General features: G+C 58.3%; 1 protein-coding gene across 1 annotated transcript; it reads right to left on the reverse strand.

Annotated features, from left to right (window-relative positions):
* Nucleotides 1-341: 341 nt before the first annotated feature.
* Nucleotides 342-21,834, reverse strand: LOC144734032 (angiopoietin-related protein 2-like). The gene is made up of 9 exons (XM_078616069.1): nucleotides 21,113-21,834; nucleotides 15,079-15,276; nucleotides 14,176-14,350; nucleotides 12,928-13,262; nucleotides 12,262-12,430; nucleotides 11,148-11,424; nucleotides 1,938-2,131; nucleotides 1,030-1,300; nucleotides 342-557 (listed from the first exon to the last, which is right to left on the reverse strand). The coding sequence occupies exons 2-9, from the start codon at nucleotides 15,174-15,176 to the stop codon at nucleotides 358-360; spliced, it is 1,719 nt and encodes a 572-aa protein (XP_078472195.1). The 5' UTR covers nucleotides 15,177-15,276; nucleotides 21,113-21,834; the 3' UTR covers nucleotides 342-357.
* Nucleotides 21,835-22,171: the final 337 nt, after the last annotated feature.

Raw genomic sequence — 22,171 nt, forward strand, 5'->3', positions numbered from 1 at the left:
GAGGCGGTGAGCAGTTGAAGCAGGTGCGAGGGTGAGAGAGGTGAGTCGAGAGGGGGGGGTGAGTAGAGGGGGGGTGAGAGAGGTGAGTAGAGAGGGGGGTGAGAGGTGAGTAGAGAGGGGGGGGGTGAGAGAGGTGAGTAGAGAGGGGGGGGGTGAGAGAGGTGAGTAGAGAGGGGGGGGGGGTGAGAGAGGTGAGTAGAGAGGGGGGGGTGAGAGAGGTGACCAGAGAGGGGGGGGTGAGAGAGGTGACCAGAGAGGGGGGGGTGAGAGAGGTGAGTAGAGGGGGGGGGGGGCCTTGAAGGTTGGTGACAGGACACGGGGGAGGGGGGAGGGAGGGGGGGGGACTGCGCTTCGGCCTCAGTGGAACATGGAGGGGTTGGGCCGGATCATCATGGTGACCTTGCGGAGCGAGTAGGACGTCCCGTGGAACTCGGCCCAGTAGACGCCGTCCTGGTACTTGCTGCGGTAGTTGCCGCCCCGGTACCACACGCCGTTCAGGTTGGAGTGCGAGCAGGCGTTGTACCACCAGCCGCCCTTCTGGAAGTGGGCGCAGTTACCTAGGGAGCAGTGGCGGCGGGTGGTGGAGTGGGGGGCACGTGGGGTGTGGGGGGGGGCACGGGCGGCACGGGGTCAGGTGCGTCGTCATCAACAGCCTTGATCAATCCGCTGCTGGATGAAGGCCTCCCCCAAGCCGTCTCGCACGCGCGCGTAAAGACACCCACCCCATTTCTAGATTTGAAGCTTTCGTGACTGCAAGGATTCATACTCTTGGTTCTTTCGGTAAAGTCACGTAGGTAAAAAAATGAAAATAAAATTAATAAAAAATAAACAAGTCTCCGTCATCAGGTGGGATCGTCACAGCCAGATTTGCTGCACCCACCCCAATATCGTCTTTAACGGACTGTTGGGGCAAGTGCTGTTAGTAGCGAGCAGCGGCACCACCTGCGACGGCCGGCACGGCACACACGAAATGGGCGGCGTGGGTGACCAGAGAACCCCGACAACTCCTCCTCCTCCACGCGCTCTCACCGGAGAAGTTGTCGCGATCCCGGTCGAGCGTGGTGAACTGACGCCCGTTGTGCCAGCCCAGCGAATCGCCCGCCGTGCCGCGGAAATGCCCGAGACGCAGGCGGTACCCCTCGGCCTCGCCCGCGACGCGCACGCTGCCGTACTCGGCGAACACGCGACGGCCCTGCCAGTCCTCCAGCACCACGAGCAGCTTGTAGTCGCCGGCGCTGGTGAGCGCGTGGACGCTGTCCAGCCCCAGCCAGTGCTCGCCGTCGATGTTGCCGAACCCTTGCTGTGAGCGCGCGCACGCACGCACGCGCCACACGGAGGGAGGGAGACTTGCAGTGTTGTCAACTCATCGGTGGCGGTGGTGAATACTGCTGCCGCTGCTGCTACTGCACGTGGCTGCCTGTGATCTAGAACAGTGGAGGTAGCAGATGCGAGGGTTGGTGGTTCACCGCGCACACAGAGGCAGTGTTGTCAACTCATCGGTGGTGGCGGTGGTGGCGGTGACGCTGCTGCTGCTGCACCTGGCTGCCTGTGATATAGCACCGCGAGTTGCTGGATCACCACGCGCAAATGTTGTGTGAAACTCCCTTCTACCCGCGGGTGGGTGTCGAAGTGGAGCTTTGCCCTGGCTGTCCCACGTGGACTCCACATGTACACACTCATTAATTGGCTGATAACATCCTCGTTTATAGAAGACGGCAGAGTTCGGGACACATTTTGGCACCGTCTAATCGCGTGGCTGCCGCCTTCACGCTCGTCTGCGGTTCTTCCTGGCGCCTCTGAGTCGCCCTCTCTCTCTCTCTTTCTCCCCGCCAGAGAGTGAGCGAATACTCTGCACCGTAGCTTTACAAATTAACATCATCATCATCGTAATAATCATTACCATTCAATTGTAAAGCCACCAAAAGGCGGTCGGTCACCTTGTACGCGTCCCAGTTGCGGAAGAAGTTTACAGAGCCGTCGTGGCGCCGCTGGATGACGGTCCAGCCGCCGGGATCCTGCTGCTGGTCGCACCACGCCTGCGCCAGGCGCGTGGCGCCGCGCGGACGCAGGAGGTACATGCCGCTGGTCTGCTGACCCTCGTCCAGGGCGTGCAGGCAGTCCCGCCACGGGCCTACACGGGCACGCGCACACACGAGGGCACGGGACACACGCAGGCTTTTGCGCGGGTTGACTGCTGTGCCAGGATAGGTGCAGGAGGTCACGGGACAGACCCAAGTGCGTTGGGTTGACTATTGGGTCAAGCTAGGTGCAGGAGGTCACGGGACAGATCCAGGTGGCGTGGGTGGACTGCTGTGCCAGGCTAGGTGCAGGAGGTCACGGGAAAGACCCAGGTGCCGTGGGTTGACTGCTGTGCCAGGATAGGTGCAGGAGGTCACGGGACAGATCCAGGTGGCCGTGGGTTGACTGATATGCCAGGCTAGGTGCAGGAGGTCACGGGACAGACCCAGGTGACGTGGGTTGACTGCTGTGCCAGGCTAGGTGCAGGAGGTCACGGGATAGACCCAGGTGCCGTATGATGACTGCTGTGCCAGGCTAGATGCATGAGGTCACGGGACAGACCCTGGTGGCGTGGGTTGACTGCTGTGCCAGGCTAGGTGCAGGAGGTCACGGGACAGACCCTGGTGGCGTGGGTTAACTGACTGAGATGACCGACAGATGCAACACCAGCTGTGGTTCCTGCTCTGCACATACGAGCACGCATAGAGGAACACGCTTACACGTGCACACATACATACAGACACGCGCAGGCGCATTGCAATAGCGTGTGAATATACATAAGGTCTTAAGTGCACCACTCAGTATGAACGCACATAAATAAGCAGACAATATAAATAAACTAAGCAGGACCCTCTCTTTACTAGGTATTGTAAGATCGGAAGTTCACCATCGTTTGTTCAAGTCACCCGACTCTGCTGATGAGCGTCTGAATGTCGAACCCAGTTCAGAGTTTGCTCGTCTGAAATCGTGAACTTGGAGAGGAAGGCCGTGCGGCTGATGGGATGTGTAGGACATACTGATATGTGAAGAAGATTTATGGCTGAGTCTGAGTCTTTGGCTCTCTGTTTGAGTAATCGTGTCTCTGTGTGAGTCTATGGGTGTGTCTGTGTGGGTCTTTGGGTGTCTCTGTGTGAGTCGATGGGTGTGTCTGTTTGAGTATATGGGTGTCTCTGTGTGAGTCTATGGGTGTGTGAGTCGATGGGTGTGTAAGTCTCTGTGTGTCTCTGTGTGAGTCTATGGGTGTGTGAGTCTATGGGTGTGTGAGTCTATGGGTGTGTGAGTCTATGGGTGTCTCTGTGTGAGTCTATGGGTGTGTCTGTTTGAGTATATGGGTGTCTCTGTGTGAGTCGATGGGTGTGTCTGTTTGAGTATATGAGTGTGTGAGTCGATGGGTGTATAAGTCTATGTATGTCTCTGTGTGAGTCTATGGGGGATCTCTGTGTGAGTCTATGGGTGTGTGAGTCTATGTTTATCTCTGTGTGAGTCTATGGGTGTGTGAGTCTGGGTGTGTGAGTTTATTGTTGTCTCTGTGTAAGTCTATGTGTGTCTCTGTGTGAGTCTATGGGTGTGTGAGTCTATGTGTGTGTGAGTCTATGGGTGTCTCTGTGTAAGTCTATGTGTGCCTCTGTGTGAGTCTATGGGTGTGTGAGCCTATGCGTGTCTCTGTGTGAGTCTCTGTGCGAGTCTCTGTGCGTGCCGGGTGTGACACGCGTCCCTGCAGCTAAGCTCTCTCTTCCTCCCCGCAGCCCGCGATGTTTGCTCGCCGCTGATTGCCCCCCCCCTACCCCCGTGTAAATCACTTCCATGTGCTCCAACCGACTGGGGGGGGGGGGGCAGCTTCCAGCAGTGTCACGCTGCTCAAAACACCCTCGACAACTCCAACCCCTCACAATGACAAAGACCCCCCCCCGTACAGCCTTGAACAGCCTGTTGGGGCAAGTGCAGTTAGCGAGCACCTATAAAGGCTGGCACGCACACACGAGGTGGTGGGTGGCCAGCACCACGCCCGATGTTTACACACCGCACCAGGTACTCATTCGAGGCTGAGTCGACCTAGGGGAGGTCCGGAACTCGGGTTCGCCGGGTTCGTAGCGCGGCGTAGCGCTAACCGCTGCGCCACCGCTCCACCGGCCGCACGGCTCAGCGGCGTTTACGACTCCAACCCCCCCGCTCCGACCCCGATTTCACGACGTTCCTGTCGCATGTATCGAAGGCTGCGTTTAGTTTCGCCCAATGCCCCACAGCTCCTCCCGAAGAGTTCCCCAGCTGCCTGGGTGGTATGGGCTGTCGGACAACAAACCTCCATCGTACTCTCATCATCGGCTGGTCCACCGCCCCACCGCCCCCCTCCACTGCCTCCACCAGCTCCGCCATGAAGAAGGGACATTGCCCGAAACGTCGTCTGTCGGAGTATACTTTCTTCCTTGCGCGTTTTTGGAGGTTTTTTGTTTTTTTTTCGGTTATAAAGCCACAACAGCAGATAATTTTTTCACCCGTGTTGCGACAAAAACATCGTGTTTTCGTTTATTATTATTTTCTATCTACGTGACTTTACCGAAAGAACCAGAGAGTATTATTTTGTTTTTTTGTGGGTTTTTTATTTTATTATTTTGTTTTTTTGTGGGTTTTTTATTTTATTATTTTGTTTTTTTGGGGGGTTGGGATGTGGGCCCCGGTTGTGGCCCTCGATTTGACTTCACTCGGCCCAAGTCCACTTTGTGGGAAGTAAACAGCGTTGGCTACCCGACGCATGGACTCGACCCAGCCATGGGAATGTGGAACTTCCACCGCTGGTTCTCAAACATCACTGGCAATGAAGCATCACCCCAACCAGATGTGGAGAGAGAATACTTGCGAGTTTGCGTGATTCCATATAGATTTCTGTGAGTCTATGTGAGTCTCTAACAGACTACAGTAAAACCTTGGATTGCGAGTAACTTGGTCTGCGAGTGTTTTGCAAGACGAGCAATTTTGTTAAATAAATATTAATTTGATAAACGAGCGAGGTCTTGCAATACGAGTAGTACGTATACGCTTTGTCTGCCTAGTGTCACGTGATCACAACTGATATACGAGTGCTTTGATATACGAGTGCTTTGGATTACAAACACGTTTCCGGAACGAATTATGCTCGCAATCCAAGGTTTTACTGTATATAGGTCTCTGTGAGTATATCTTTACGTGAGTCTACATGGGTCTCTCTGCTCGTCTGTACGGTTCTCTGTAAGTCTAAGGACCCGTCCTTAAGCATAAAACAAACAAACCTTCAACGTAATATCTCTGCTAAGAATCAATAAAATACAGATGTTACCATCGATTTGCCACGGACCCACTTGCTCGGACGAGCTGCGTGTGGGAGCGGCGGCGTGGGAGGAGGAGGGGTGGGGATGGTTTGAATTTGACGTCTCTGGGCCGTCCGACTCGGTACGTGTGAGCACCAGGGGTCTCTGCACGGAGCGGGCGGCTCTCTGTTTGTCTGCATCGCCCCCTGGGAGGAGAATTTCTGGTCGAGTTCACCCACCCCTAACACCCCGCCCCTACCACCCACCCCTACCACCCACCCCTAACACCCTGCCCCTACCACCCACTCCTAACACCCACCCCTACCACCCCCCCTACCACCCCCCCTACCACCCACCCATAACACCCCCCCTACCACCCACCCCTAACACCCACCCCTAACACCCACCCATAACACCCCCCCTACCACCCACCCCTACCACCCACCCCTAACACCCCACCCCTACCACCCACCCCTAACACCCCCCCCCCCCGCGCGCGTATCCGGCGTTCGACTTGAACTCAGCGGAGCCGGTGGCGTCATTGGATGTCCCCACGCGTGTGAAGTCTCCAACGCGTGGGCAGCCTCCCCGCTCGACTCGCTTAACTAGCGGCGATTGCTTACCACGCGTTGCGTTCACATCCTGGCCAGGGTCGACTCAGCCCCGTCATGATGATCGCCACGGGTTCCTTTTCATCCCCTCTCCCTGCTGCTTCATCATCATCGTCATCGTGGTCGTGGTCTCTTTCTCCCCACCCCCCCCAAATTACCACCGCAACCTCGCTCAATCCAAGCTCACGCGCTAATGTGCCATTTTCCATTAACACCTTCGATGGTTGCTGTTTGTTGCTGACCGCTTGGCGTTCGGGCCTTTGGCGCCTCCTTGCGCTCCGCAACACGCGTGTCAGAGTGCGTGTGCGCGCCTTGCTGGACACGTCGGCGCGTAAAGCGATCACTCGTGAAAGCCCCGTCGCTTCTCAAGAAAAGAGCCACGCAGCTCAAAGGGGGCCTTATCGAGTACAATAACAAAAAAGACACATTTTTTCATAGTTGGTATTTTCTTTTAAATATACAACTCGCTTGAGACTCGGGGCCAATCTGGGAGCTGTGGGAGTGAGAGTGGGGGGCTGTGGGGAGGTTTGGGGGGGGAGGGAGGGGACTGAGCTGCGCGTGCAGGGCCATGAGCTCACGCCGAGTAGGGGGGCGGCCAAGCCACGCGGCCTCCCACCACCACCGCCACCACCACCACCACCAACCCCCCTTCCTCTCCCCCCACCCCCCGACTCTCTCCGGGCCACGTGCGCGGCGCCGCATGCGTGCTGGTGATGAATGCGCCTGGTGTTCACAAACTTCTCCGCTCTCGACTTTACCGCGTCAGGCAAAGAACGCGCCACTATCCCAGGCTGCAGGTGCGCGCCTGTGATGCTAACAACCACGTGGCCTCAAAGTGCACCTGGCCTGGCACAGGCGCGCCGTGGTGGCGTCACCGCCACTTAGTGGCGAATGGCGGGCGTTGTTGTTGTTGTTGCTGTTGTTGATATTAACAGCACTGATACAAACACGTGCATGACGCCGCCGCCGCTGTTGCAAAATGCCTGTGGCCAGCGTTTCAGATGACGCCAAAGGAGCAGCCCTGCTATTGCTCACTCGCTCGCGCCACACTGCTGGTGGAAGGGACTGCAAGGAAGAACTGTAGAGGGAGTGGGAGAGAGGGGAGCCCTACTGAGGAGCATGTGCTTAGCCGACTTATCTCTCTCTCTCTACGCTGGCCAAACATCTTGGAAGACGTGGGGGTGGAGGGCGGGGTTACACACTCCTTATCCGGCCTTTAGAGCTCTAGACTCACATAGAGACTCATAGACTCACATAGAGACTCATAGACTCATATAGAGACCCACAGACTCATAGACTCACAGAGAGACCCATAGACTTACACAGAGACCCATAGACTAACACAGAGACCCATAGACTCACACAGAGACTCAGAGACTCACACAAATACCCATAGACTCACACAGAGACTCATAGACTCACACAGATACCCATAGACTCACATAGAGACCCATATGCTCATATAGAGATCCACAGACTCATAGACTCACACAGAGACCCATAGACTTACACAGAGACCCATAGACTCACACAGAGACCCATAGACTCACATAAAGACCCATAGACACGTACAGAGACTCATAGACTCACAAAGAGACTCATTAACTCACACAGATACCCATAGACTCACACATGGACCTACAGACACACATAGACTGGCCAGATGTCGTGGAAGAGGTAGAAGTACCCACACTTTACCCCACCATACACGATCGACTAACTTGGTGTGTACCCATTTACACTGCTGGGGTGGACAGAGTCAATCGTGGGGGTGGTGCTGGTGGTGGTGGAGGATTTCAGAAACTTGCTCCACTCTTCTTGGTTCTTTCGGTAAAGTCACGTAGAAGGGAAATAATAAAATAATAAAAATAAAACATAATAAAATAATTCTCACGACGTTTCGGCCACAACGCAAGCAGCCGTCCTCAGGTGAAGACCAGGTCTGTCGGGGAGACAGCGTCTGAAGGACGGCTGCTTGCGTTGTGGCCGAAGCGTCGTGAGAATTATTTTATTATGTTTTATTTTTTTTATTTTATTATTTCCCTTCTACGTGACTTTACCGAAAGAACCAAGAAGATGAATCCCTGCAGTCACGAAAGCTTTAAATAGAAACTTGCTCCACTCTTTCAGCTTCCTCGCCATGGAGACGGAGTCGAACCGTCGGCCTTCTGGCACCGCGTGCCCCGCGCGCTGCCGGATCCCGCCAGCGCGCTCCGTGGACGCGTTCGTGGAGACGCGCCGGGCGAGGCGACTCTGCGTCGCGAAGGGGGGTGGGGGGGAGTTGCTCCTCCGCACGCGCGGAGCTAATTCCCTCGCTGCTCGCGCCGCGCCTGGCTCTACCCCCCACACCCCCTCGGTGGCACGCGGCCACATGGCTTGCCCCAGCAAGCCAACGGATCTTCTTCATCATCATCATTTTTCGTCGTCATCATCGGCCGATGATGATGGATGAAGGCCTCCCAAAGTCGCCGCCGCGGCCTCTCACACTGACCCTGCGATGATTGCGCAATCCACCGTGCACCCCGCCCACGAGCTCGTGGTTCCGTCGCTCCATCTCCGCGGTGGCTGTCCCCCCCCACTCTCTTCCCAAGGGGGCGCGCGTTCTACTCCCCCGTTTGACGCTCCGCCACTGTTCCGGCGCCCACCTCGAGCCGTCACGTGCACTGCCCAATCGCCCCTCCCCCCCCCCCTCTGGCATGACACGACGAGCACTTCGCGATGTCGGAAACTCCGCGGTGTCGTTCTCGTAGCGTGTCTGACCCCCCCCCCCCACCTCTTTGTGTCGCACCGCACGGAGTCAGCGCGGCGTTCATTCTAAAACCAAAACCCCTCCGGTGATCCCGAACCAAAAGTGGCAACAATCGCTACGCAGAGTCGCGCCGATGCGTGGACCCTGAGCACGCAGGCCGCTGGCGAACTCTCACGAAGACGCAGCCGGCGTGCAGGCGGCGTTCAGCATCGCGTGACTGCGCTGCGCTATCCATACACTGCAGCCCTGCTCCCACGGCTCTGTGCGTGCGTCCGTAGGCGCGTGCGTGTGTGTGGGTGTGTGTGCTTGTGGGTGTGTGTGTGTGGGTGCGTGTGTGTGGATGTGTATGTTCGTGTGTGTGGGTGTGTGTGTGCGCGTGCGTGTGTGTGGGTGTGTGCGTGCGTGTGTGTGGATGTATATGTTCGTGTGTGTGGGTGTGTGTGTGTGCGTGCGTGTGTGTGGGTGTGTGCGTGCGTGTGGGTGTGTGTGGATATATATGTTCGTGTGTGTGGGTGTGTGCGTGTGTGTGTGTAGAGGGGTAGCGGTTAGCGCGCCGCGCTACGAACCTGGCGACCCGGGTTCGATTCCCGCTCACGGCCAACACCGGTGACGATTATCTGAACCGGTTCATGGGCCTCCAACTAGGTCGACTCGGCCTCAAATGAGTACTTGATGCGATCTGTACACATCGTCACTGGGGAGACAAAGGCGGTCGGGCGTGGTGTTGGCCACCCACCCCTCTCGTGTGCCCTGCCGGCCTTCATAGGTGCTTGCTAACAGCACTTGCCCCAACAGTCTGTTAAGGCTATACGGGGGATCTTTGTATTTTTATTTTGTGTGTGTGTGGGTGGCCAAGACTGTATTTAACAAACATCGTAACGCGCGCTAATGGACACCGTCTGTTTGCGCCATCGTTTTACGCATGAAGACTGCACGAGCAGGACACGGGGATCGTGACACGCGCGGCCCTTTTGTAGATCCACCGCTAGAACCAGGCCCCCCCCGCCCCCATCACTCTCTGTGTCGGTCGTGGGAGGTTGTTCTCACCTCACCTCGCCACGCTGGTCAGTGCGGGGGGTGGGTCCCCCCCCCCCCCTAGGACCGGTTTGCGATGTCACTCGCCAACGATGTTAGCCGTGGCCCGGAATCGAACTCAGGTGGCCGAGTTCGCAGGGCAGCGCGCTGACCACTGCGCCACCACGGGCGCTCACTCGCGTCACGGCCGTCGGAAGGGCATCCAAGAGAGGAGCCTCTCCAGGGGGTGTCGTTGGCCTACTCTTCCACCCCCTTTGCGTAATTCTCGGCCAGCATCTCGCTCCCCTGGTGGGCGTCCATGAAAAAAAGCTTCGTCGCTCGTCGGACTCCTCCCGTCTAAGCAAAGATTCTGATTCACTGGCCGGACATGCCCACCGAAGATTAACTGTGTTGTAACCCAGGCGGAGGTCGGTTTAGTAACTTGGTTATTTCGGTAAAGTCACCTCCGTGACCCACGTGACTTTACCGAAAGAACCAAAGAGCATGGATTCCTGCAGTCACGAAAGCTTCAAATCTAAATTGGCCGCCTTAAATTTCGATTTTGAGCTTTCATTACTGCAGGGATTCATCTTATTGGTTCTTTCGGTAAAGTCACGTAGAAGGGAAATTGGTCGCCTTGTTTCAACTGCTGCACCGGGAGATGGCATCCACAGCGGTCACCTCTGGATGGCGATTCCCGTGTGGCAACGGCAAAGTCGCGGCAGCATCCTCACATTGCGGTAGAGCCGCAGAATGCACGGGCTGCAGACAGAAGAGTTGGCAGGGACCCTGATCAGGCGGGAGGGAGGGGTGGGGTAGCGATGTTTTCCATCAAAATCTGCCTCCGCTGCTTGTCCCCTCGGGACGAGAGCGAGTGCCTGGGATGGATTTTGCGATGAAGCAGATGTCTCCTCGTCATCCTCCTCGTGTTCCTCCTCCCTCCCTCCCTCCTCCTCCCGTGTGTTGGCCGTGCCAACAACGCAAGCGTGAGAAGCCACGGGAAGAGCGAGCGAGCGAGCGAGGGGGCCGAGGGAGCCTGGCGAGGGATGGATGTGGACGGCGTTGTGAATCGAGAGAGCCGCCCTCCTCCGCAGGCTCAGCGGGGCCGGTGTGCCCACGTGCCCCGCGCGAGACGAGCTCGGGGCTCTATTCGTGTTGGGGGGTTGGGGGGTGACGGTCAGTCGGCACCCACGGCAGAGCGCGACGGGTTCGACACGGCCTGAACATCGCGCCGGGGTTGTGAAACGGCGCCTTCGATGAGCGCGATCGGCTACGCGCGGCGCGAAAGAAGTTCAACACACGCGTGCACGCACACACACACACACGCGTCCATGCACACATACACACACACACACACGTTGCGCAAGAGCTGCCCAACCCCCCTTCCCCGCGAACCTGTCACACATAACACGCGGCGGCGAAAAGCGACGACGTTCAGCGCAAGGCGAGGGGAGCGGATACCACACAAGTCACCTGATGGCTTTGGGGTGGTGGAGCCGGTGCCAGCTGCTGGCACAGCGGTGGCGATGGCGGCGGCGGCGGTGGCGGCGGCGGCAGGGACGGCGACTCGCCCCGGGGTCGGCGCCGGACGCGGCGGTGCGGGAGGAGCGGCGGCACGAGGCTGCGGCTGGGCCGGGGGGACGCGCGGGGGGGCCCCCCTCTCGGCCGCCCGGCGCGACGCGCCCCCCTCGCCCAGGATCTCGTTGGTCGAGATTTTGTGGGCCGAGTGTTTGTAGGCGAAGGACGGCGGCTGAAAGGTGTCCGGGAGAGTGGGCGGGTGGGGAGGGCTCGTTAAAGAGAACGGCCGTAGCCACGGTTCGCACATCAACATGATCATCACCATCACTGTCATCATCATCACCATCATCATCACCATCATCACAAACATCGGCATCATCATCACCACCCTCACTGTTACCACCACCATCACCACTCTTACCACAACTATCATCCCGTTATCACCACCAGCAGCAGCAGCGTCGCGATGGTCACCATCATCACCATCATCATCACCATCATCATCACCATCATCACCATCATCACCATCATCACCACCATCATCATCACCATCATCATCATCATCATCACCATCATCACCATCATCATCACCATCATCACCATCATCACCACCATCATCATCACCATCATCACCATCATCACCACCATCATCATCATCATCACCACCATCATCATCACCATCATCATCATCATCACCATCATCACCATCATCATCACCATCATCACCATCATCATCACCATCATCACCATCATCATCACCATCATCATCACCATCATCATCACCATCACCATCATCACCATCATCACCATCATCACCATCACCATCATCACCATCATCATCACCATCACCACCATCATAATCATCATCATCATCACCATCATCATCACCATCATGATCACGTGCAGCTGCAGGCGAGTGGGTCAGCAGCGCTGTAGGACGCGCTCGTGTCCACCGCTCGTGTCCACCGCTCGTGTCCACCGCTCGTGTCCACCGCTCGTGTGAGATATTGGGATGGGGGGGGGTGTGCGACGCCACTTCACTGGGGGGGGGGGGGTCAGGCGCTTGTACCTCGGGTTGGAGGGGGGGCAAGGCCCCCCCGGGATGAGCCGGGGGGCACGGCGGAGCGAGGGGGGTCCCTCCGTCGACGCACGGAGGAGTGTGGCGTGGTCGGCACAGCTCCTCCAGGCGGGAGATGGTGGCCGTCTGGTTGGTCACCACGGCGGTGAGCGCGGCGAACCTGCGGTGGTGGTGGTAGCGGTGGTGGCGGTGAGGGTGGTGAGGGTGGAGAGGGCGGTGAGGGTGGTGAGGGTGGTGAGGGCGGTGAGGGCGGTGAGGGTGGTGAGGGTGGTGAGGGCACCACGCGTAACCGCGGCGCGTCACTACAGCAGTTCCTCACCACCACCACCAGCACAGCACCACCAGCACCAGAAACCCACCACCACCATCAGCGCCACCAGCACAACACCAGCACAGCAGCACCAAAAACCCACCACCACCACCAGCACCACCACCACCAGCACCAGCACCACCAGCACCAGCACCATCAGCACCACCACCAACAGCACCACCAGCACCAGCACCAAAAACCCACCACCACCACCACCACCAGCACCACCACCAGCACCACCAGCACCATCAGCACAGCAGCACCAGAAACCCACCACCACCAGCACCAGCACCACCAGCACCAGCACCACCAGCACCACCACCACCAGCACAGCGCCAGCAACGCACCGGCGCTGCAGCTCGTGGTAGCTGGCGAGCAGGCGGAGGGTATCGGCCGTCTGGTTGAGGATGCGCGCCTCGAGCTGCGCGGCGTCTAGGGCCCCGTCGCGCTTGCGGATCATCTCGTGTAGCAGCTGCGCGTAGAGCGTCGTGACGCGCGCGTTCGTGTTGTGGCTCTCCTTGCGCAGCAGCTTCACCTCGCCCACCAGGCCGCCGTCCACCTCCACCAGCTGCTGAAGCGCCGTGATCTGCCGCCCGTGGCGACGCAGCTCGTCCCGAAGAGTTCCGAGCTCCGAGCGGCAGGGACCGCCGCCGCCGCCGCTCCAATTCCCCGCCGGCGGCTGCTGTTCGGGCGCACGCGGCGGTCGAGGAGTTACCGTCGTGGGGCGTTTTTTGGGGAGACGTTAAAAACAATTCAGCGAATTGTACGTCGATTTGTTTCTTTTTGGTTTGTTTGTCAACCGTTTGCGAAGCGTCCGCACAGCCGTCGGCGGACGCGGCGGTCTCATTTGGCGTGACGCATCTCGGGTGGCGCGAGTTGGAATCGCGAACGAAGCGGCAGAGGTCGCAACCGGGTACCCGATACCCGTACCCTACCCGATACCCGGCTACCCGTACCCGGCCGGGTACGGGTACCCGTTTGCGACCCTGGTGCGGCCGGGTATGGGTACGGGGAGGCCGTGAGTCACTGGTGAGTAACCGTTTGTCACTCATTTCACAACATCTTGTCTCTCCTCACAATTTAAGTTCCTAGAATCAACCCACCCGCGCCTGCAACATGGCTTCATCCCAGAGGTCGCAATCAGGTACCCGATACCCGTACCCTACCCGTACCCGACCGGGTACGGGTAGGGTACGGGTACGGCCCGGTACGGGTACGGGTACCCGTTTGCGACCCTGGTGCGGCCGGGTACGGGTACGGGTAAGGAATCAAAACCCGTCTGCGACCTCGGCGAAGCGGTCGCACCGCGGAAAAACAAATTCGCGTCATTTCGTGCCCGCCGCCGGAGCCACTTTGGTCACCGCCGCCCGCGCGGACCACGTGGGCCCCTCGCGCGGTCGGTAACGCTGCCCGCTCCGTCAGCTGCGCCACGACTCCTTCAGCAGCCGACAACACACGAGAAACGGCGACGACGAGAGACGGAGGGAAGAGGGAATGCGCGAGTCCAGGGCAGGAGGATCGCTTCTCGAGCGAACGGAGCGCGAGGCGCGGCTGTGCGTTGCCGTTTGGGGAGATTTGAATCTCTTCGCGCTCACCGATGATGACGACGAGGAGGAGGAGGATGAGGTGCCGCCATCGCGCACGCACACGGGGCCCGGCGGGGCGCTGGACGGCACCACGAAGGTGTAGGAGCAGCGGCCCACGGCCTCATCGCCAGCAGCAGCAGCAACAGCAACCGGCACCACGGGGATGTCGACCGCACGCGCCGACCTGCTGGCGAGAGTTCAAGTTCATTTATTAGGTGTAGCCCTGTGAGCCATTCGGCTCTTGAATAGGGTGCAACCGCAACGAACAGAAAACAAAAACATGAACAAGAAAACATCTTAAAGTGACTATGTGCAAACTGAAAATCCAAGAAAAGACAGCAAAATATTGCAGAAAAATCACCGTACACCAACACTGTGCAAAAATCCCAGTGGGATGCAAGTCAAACAAAAACAATCACAAGACAACTTAGATTAAGGCCATCAGTCTAACTCTGTACTATAACAAACACACATGGCCAAAGTGCCGCGTGTGTCGGGTGTGTCGGTGTGCGTGTCAACAAGTCCAGTCAGCTTTAACACATTGTCCTGCGGAGGGAGCTGGTAGGAACGTTGGGTTGCTCGGTCAATGGCCAGGGTCAACGGCGGCGTGGTGTATTCCGCAAATATGGCCGACTGTGAGGGCGGGCACAAGCCGGCGTGAGTAGGTTAAACGTTGAGTTTTATAAGGGCACCACGGAGTGACCAGCCCCTCCCCACCCAGCCCCACCCCTCCCACCCAGCCCCTCCCCACCCTCCCCACCCAGCCCCACCCTTCCCACCCAGCCCCTCCCCACCCTCCCCACCCAGCCCTTTCCCACCCAGCCCCACCCCTCCCAACCCCACTCGTTCCCACCCGTTCCTCCCGAGCTCCCACCCGCACAACGCTCGAACGGACGCGCGCGTGAACCTCACCTGCCGCGCGGTTTGCGTCTCTCGCCTTGAGTCTCGGCGCACGGCGAAGCAGCGAGCAGCAGCAGCAGAGTCACAAGCACCAGCGCCGGCTGCGACATCGTCCGGATTCCCCGTGGCTCACGAGAGAGGGACACGCAGCGGTGGTGACGGTACGAGGGTCTTTAGTCGACCGCCCGTACGGCGACGATGTCCCGTGGCCTGCGGAGAGCCACGGGGACGGGAGATTCGTCGGCACGTGCGGCGGTTGCCATTGGGGTGGCTTCGTCTGGGAGTTGGCGGATTGCAGATACACCCACTCGTCCACTAACCCCCGGGCCCCGCTCACACCACACACCGACTCGCTTATTCACTCAGCCACTCACTCAGTCACTCAACTATTCACTCACGCACGCACCCACCCAGTCAACCATCCACCCAGTCACCCACCTATTCACACACGCACCCATCCAGCCACCCACCCACCTACTCACACCCGCACCCACCCACCCACCCAGTCAACCACCCACCCACCTACTCACGCACCCACCCAGCCACCCACCCACCTACTCACACACGCACCCACCCAGTCACCCACCCACCTACTCACACCCGCACCCACCCAGTCACCCACCCACCCACCTACTCACACGCGCACCCACCCAGTCACCCACCCACCTACTCACACACGCACCCACCCACTCAGTCACCCACCCACCTACTCACACCCACACCCACTAGGTCACCCACCCACCCAGTCACTCACCCACCCACACCCACCAGGTCACCCACCCACCCAGTCACCCACCTACTCACACACGCACCCACCCACCCAGTCACCCACCCACACCCACCAGGTCACCCACCCACCCAGTCACCCACCTACTCACACACGCACCCACCCACCCAGTCACCAACCCACCTACTCACACACGCACCCACAAACCCGCGCATCCACTTCCTTCGCTGTTATATTTGAAGCGGAGCGACGTTTTACGCTCCATGGTTAGGTGTTCATGACCGCACTTGCACACCCCAGAGTGTCCAATTTCCCACGCGTGCACGAGGTGTCCGCCTCTCCACAAACAGCCATCGATCTCAGTCAGCCTCGCTTCACCAACGCTGAGCAGCGCACGGCAATAGCGGCACCAGGTCTCGGCACAAAGTCCATCCCTGCCCCCCGAACTGTCCGAGTCAAAACCTGGACAGGTGACGGACGCTACTGGGGGGACACGACGGCGACTCTGCATTTTGCTCGAATCCTAAAGGCTTCTTGGCGTGGGGCTTAGAGGAGGGCGGAGGAGGGAGGGAGGAGGACTGATGATGGAGGAGGAGGGAGAGGATAGAGGAGGGGGGGCAGGAGGGGGGAGGAGGGGGGAGGATAAAGGAGGGGGGAGAGCAGGAGGGGGGGAGGAGGGGGCAGGAGGGGGGAGGAGGGGGGGAGAGCAGGAGGGGAGAGGAGGGGGCAGGAGGGGGGAGGAGGGGGGAGGATAGAAGAGGGGGGGGGGGGGGCAGGAGGGGGATGGAGTAGTGGGGGGGCAGGATTCGTGTAGCTTGCCCGACGGTTCATCACTGCGGTCGCTCCAGAGCCAGGGAGAGCTCTCGCGGAACTCTACGGATGACGCCGCCAGCTTCCCACGGGACCCGCGTCCCACGGGACCCGCGTCCCACGGGAGCCGCGTCCCACGGGAGCCGCGTCCCACGGGAGCCGCGTCCCACGGGAGCCGCGTCCCACGGGAGCCGCGTCCCACGGGAGCCGCGTCCCAGGGGAGCCGCGTCCCACGGGAGCCGCTTCCCACGGGAGCCGCTTCCCACGGGAGCCGCGTCCCACGGGAGCCGCTTCCCACGGGAGCCGCGTCCCACGGGAGCCGCGTCCCACGGGAGCCGCGTCCCACGGGAGCCGCGTCCCACGGGAGCCGCGTCCCACGGGAGGCGATTCCCACGGGAGCCGCGTCCCACGGGAGCCGCTTCCCACGGGAGCCGCGTCCCACGGGAGCCGCGTCCCACGGGAGCCGCTTCCCACGGGAGCCGCTTCCCACGGGAGCCGCGTCCCACGGGAGCCGCTTCCCACGGGAGCCGCGTCCCACGGGAGCCGCGTCCCACGGGAGCCGCGTCCCACGGGAGCCGCTTCCCACGGGAGCCGCGTCCCACGGGAGCCGCGTCCCACGGGAGCCGCGTCCCACGGGAGCCGCGTCCCACGGGAGCCGCTTCCCACGGGAGCCGCGTCCCACGGGAGCCGCGTCCCACGGGAGCCGCGTCCCACGGGAGCCGCGTCCCACGGGAGCCGCTTCCCACGGGAGGCGATTCCCACGGGAGCCGCGGGCGCTCGGCCCAGACCCGTACCACTCGGGCTGGACGCCAGGTGGAGTTCAAAATATAATTCGAACAAGTCCAGAAAGTTGGACGTTTCGTCCGTGTTGGTTTTTCTTCTCTTTTGAAAAGATGAAAGCGCTTTCCATTTCTGCTGCTTCTCTCGCTACTGCTCGAGTGCAATGCCTTCCCTCGCTCGCCGGCGGGCCAGTTGCTTCCTCATCGCTCTTCTATCGCTGCCACAATGCGGTGACTGTTCCCGTGAGCTCCGCTCGTTGATTCCTCCAACCCACATTGAGTCGACCAGACACTCACTCAGTCGTCTCATCCACCGCACTGTGTCCAACCCACCACCCTGCAGGTCACACAAAAAAACACTCACTCGCCCATTCGCTCACTCACTCGCCCATTCATTCACTCACTCACTCGCCCATCCACTCACTCACTCACTCGCCCATTCACTCACTCATCTCAATACAGGCGCCATTCGCCACGAAGTGATGGTTACGTCACCACGGCGCCCGTGCCAGGCCAAGTGCACTTCGAGGCCACGTGAAGCGTCGAAGGCTCGTTGACAGGAGGTCTCGGGACAGACCTTGCAGGTGCCATGGGTTGGCTGACTGAGATGACTGGTAGATGCACCAGCTATACCCACTACTATGCCAACTTGCGGCATTTTAATCGCCCGGCGCTCCGATAGTTGTTGTGAGTGTCGCTCCTCTGCGCTCCGTTGTTGCTGGAGGGCGACTGCCTCTAATTGCCCAGTAGCAACAGCGTCCTTCACGAGCCTCCTCCATAGAGGCAGATCCTGACACCGCTGGTACCAGTCATTGGCAAGTCCACTCAGCTCCACATCCCCCCATACGGCATCAGTCCATCTCTTCTCCAGCCCATGTCGTGCCCATTTAGCTCAATATATGCAGCCAAACAAAAGCTGCTTGGGCATGCGGTAGCTGGCCTTGCGGGCTACATGACCAAACCAACGCAGCCTTGCCTGCCGGAGGAGCTCACCGATGGGACTTTGCCCAGATCTTTCAAGGATTTGTGAGCTTCTAACACAATCCAGCCTGGTTAAACCCAGGATGGATCGTAGGCATGCCAGCCTGAATGTTTCCTACCGGCGCAGATGTTCCATGAGAGGGGTCCACGTTTCACAAGCATAGAGAAGGGAGGGCATGACTGTGGATGAGAAGAGCCGTAACTTCGTGCGGAGCGACAGACTAAGTAGCTTCCACGCAGCATTGCCCAGCTGATGCTTTGGAGTGAGACCTCTGCTGTCAAACCGGAGCTGGTTATAAGCACACTCACCCACTCACTCACCACCCTGCAGGTCACAAGTCACACGCCCACCGACTCACTTACTCACCCACCCACTCACTCACCCACTCCACGACTCACCGCACTGCATGTCACAAAGACTCACTCGCTCACCCACTCACTCACCCACTCACCACACCGCAGGTCACACAACACACTCACTCACCCACCCAGTCACCCACTCACCACACCGCAGATCACACAACACACTCACTCACCCACCCAGTCACCCACTCACCACACCGCAGATCACACAACACACTCACTCACCCACCCAGTCACCCACTCACCACACCGCAGATCACACAACACACTCACTCACCCACCCAGTCACCCACTCACCACACCGCAGATCACACAACACACTCACTCACCCACCCAGTCACCCACTCACCACACCGCAGGTCACACAACACACTCACTCACCCACCCAGTCACCCACTCACCACACCGCAGGTCACACAACACACTCACTCACCCACCCAGTCACCCACTCACCACACCGCAGATCACACAACACACTCGCTCACCCACTCACTCACCCACTCACCACACCGCAGGTCACACAACACACTCACTCACCCACCCAGTCACCCACTCACCACACCGCAGGTCACACAACACAGTGTCTCTCTCTCCCTCTCCGCATCTTCGCTCGCACTGCTCCACTATGGTGTCCCCTCCTCCCATCATCGCCTCGTGTTCCAAGTTCACGTAACTTCTCACAGTGCAAGAAACGTCGTAACGCTCGGAGGCTACAACTGCGATCGTTCCGTTTGCAAGCTGGCCGCTTAGCGTCTGTCCGGTTCACTTGGCCCCGATCATGGTCAGCAATAAATAAATAAATTCCGCGCCCGCCACACCACATCGAGTATCCGTCTCGCCATGTCACGTGGCCCAATACGAGTTCACCAGCCATCCGCTGCAAGTCTACCAGCGAGCCGGAAACTATCCGCAGCTAAATTGCGCCGTGAATTCGCTCTTTTGTGATCTTGCACCGTCAACAGTAACACGAGTGATTGTGTAGCACAAGCCGTCCATCTGTCACGTGTAGCCACCACTGCGAGTGGGGCTCGTCAACAGTGGCCGTGTTCACACGAGGAGGATATTGCTTGTGAGGTCGGCGAGAATTCCTGTAATGTTTGAATCACTCTATGAGTCACTGCCCGTCCATCTCTCTCTCGCTCCGTGCAACAAACATGACCACTGTTCCTGAGCAGCGTCTTTAGATGCAATCACATTGAGATGTGAATCCACATTGCATACTCACTTAGAGACCCATACACCCACACATACCCATATATTCACACAGAGATCCATAGACTTACATTGATACCTACAGAGCCACACAGAGATCCACAGACTGACATAGAGACCCACAGACTCACGCAGAGACCAACATCCTCGCACAGAGACCGATAGACTCACATAGAGACCCACAGACTCACCCAGAGATAAACATCCTCGCACAGAGACCGATAGACTCACATAGAGACGCACGGACTCACACAGAGACCAACATCCTCACACAGAGACCGATAGACTCACATAGAGACCCACAGACTCACACAGAGACCAACATCCTCACACAGAGACCGATAGACTCACATAGAGACCCACAGACTCGCACAGAGACCCACAGACTCGCATAGAGACCCATGACTAACTGCCTATCTGTCGACGATGCATAGCTTATTTATGGCCAACCAACTCCAGTAATTGACACTACGTGGGGAGGCGTTCATCAAGCAGTGGATCGAGAAAGGGCTGAATAATGAATGCACTGGGTCTTTAACGTTCATTTTAAATGGAATTGGACAAACATCGCCAGTCCTTTACAAAGCGTCTCAAGACTCGTTGTGGCCTCCCTCGCAATTGCAACCGACTTATAAATAGCTTTTTTAGATTGTTACAGAACATTTCCCAACTCGAACGAGATAATCTTACAATACTGAAAAAAATCACAAAATACAACCCTTTTTAACACGTAGGCTTTCGCGACCAATATTATTCATAATATAGTTTTTTTGTTTGGGTCAGATCGCGTTATTTATAAATGTGTCGTAACCCTCCACCACCCGACACGGCCAAACAGTAAAAAATGTGTCACGTTTTTCAAGGACAAAATAATTCACTTCTTTAGCCCACCGGTGTGCTGAAGACTCCGCCCATTGCGGTCGTTTGACCATACTTTACCACGCAGGTCGGTGGGAGCTCAACGAAAGGGGCAACCTGTAACGAACCGCTTCAGATACGACTCTCCACTGCCGTTAGCCGTGGCCGGGAGTCGAACTCCACACACGTGTAGCTTGCGTCTCCCGTAACGCAGCGCGCTAACCACTGCGCCACCGCTCCGAACGCGTGAGACGACGTTGATGGAGCGAGCGAGCGAGCGAGCTGGATCGTGTGGAAGGAGCGTGGATGCGGGTACCTCGGCGTCTCGTGCTGCTCACTGGAGTGGCTGCATCAGATGTCCTGCCCGCGTTAATCCTCGCTCCGCGGCTGAAAGAAGAAACATCCACATCGGATGCTGCTGCTGCTGCTGATGTCTCTGTGATGGTGTCCGCGTTTCTATTGAGCAGCGTGCAGCCTTTGGCGCGTGCTATAAGAGACAGAGAGAGAGAGAGATCTCTCGCTCTCTCACTCTCTCCTGCGAGCCGAGATCTGTTGCCAGTATTATTGTTATTCAGAGCTGTATCCGCCGTTTAACAAAAAAGCAAATTGATGGCCCAACATACAAAAAAAATGTAGAATTAAAACCCTCGGGAGGTTTTTAAAAAAGAAAAATTCTAACGTTAATCTTCAATTTCGACAACGACGACGACGTCAAGATAAATGTCGTAGAGGGACAGAGATAGGTAACGTAACAACAACACCACCAGCACGTGGTGGGCGTTTGTTTGTAGTCTGCCAAAGGGGTGGAGGTGTCACCGATTTGCAGAGCGCGACGCAGCAGCAGCAGCAGCAGCAGCAGCAAGCAGCAGCCGCGGGCACAGAGAGAGAGAGAACGCGTGCGACCGGCGAGACTGTGGGTAGAGGTGAGCTGGTGGTGAGCTGGTGCTGCTGCTGTTGAGTAAACTAGCACGTGTGTGGGAGCGATGTCCTCATGCCGCTTTGCCGCTCCGACTCAACATTAATCCGAAGCAGCGGTCATTCCTGCTCCCCCCACCCACCATCTCTCTCCCTCTCTCTCTCTGTCTCCCTCCCATCCCTCCCTCCACCACCATCAAGCAGCCTTCAAACCCAACTCCCCCCCACCCACGCGCTACCAGCCTCTCCTCCTCTAACTTACAACGCCGTCTTGCTGGTTCACAGCCTCACGTCTCCCCCCTCCTCCTCCTCGCCCTGCCGCCTGGAACCCACCCACACAGCCATGCATCCACAACTTCGGTGAATGGACTCACAAGCCGTATAACACCATGCACTGCCCCCCACACACCACACACGCCACACACACCACACACACCACACACACCACACACACCACACA

The sequence above is a fragment of the Lampetra planeri genome, chromosome 49 (genome assembly GCF_965212315.1).
Source record: "Lampetra planeri chromosome 49, kcLamPlan1.2.h2, whole genome shotgun sequence".
NCBI lineage: Eukaryota > Metazoa > Chordata > Hyperoartia > Petromyzontiformes > Petromyzontidae > Lampetra > Lampetra planeri.

Coding starts and splice junctions, on each gene's coding strand:
- LOC144734032 (XM_078616069.1), bottom strand. CDS start 15,176: ATGTCGCAGCCGGCGCTGGTGCTTGTGACTCTGCTGCTGCTGCTCGCT. Junction 12,431..12,927: donor TACCACGAGCTGCAGCGCCG/GTGCGTTGCTGG, acceptor CCACCACCGCAG/GTTCGCCGCGCTCACCGCCG. Junction 1,301..1,937: donor GCAACTGGGACGCGTACAAG/GTGACCGACCGC, acceptor GCGCGCTCACAG/CAAGGGTTCGGCAACATCGA.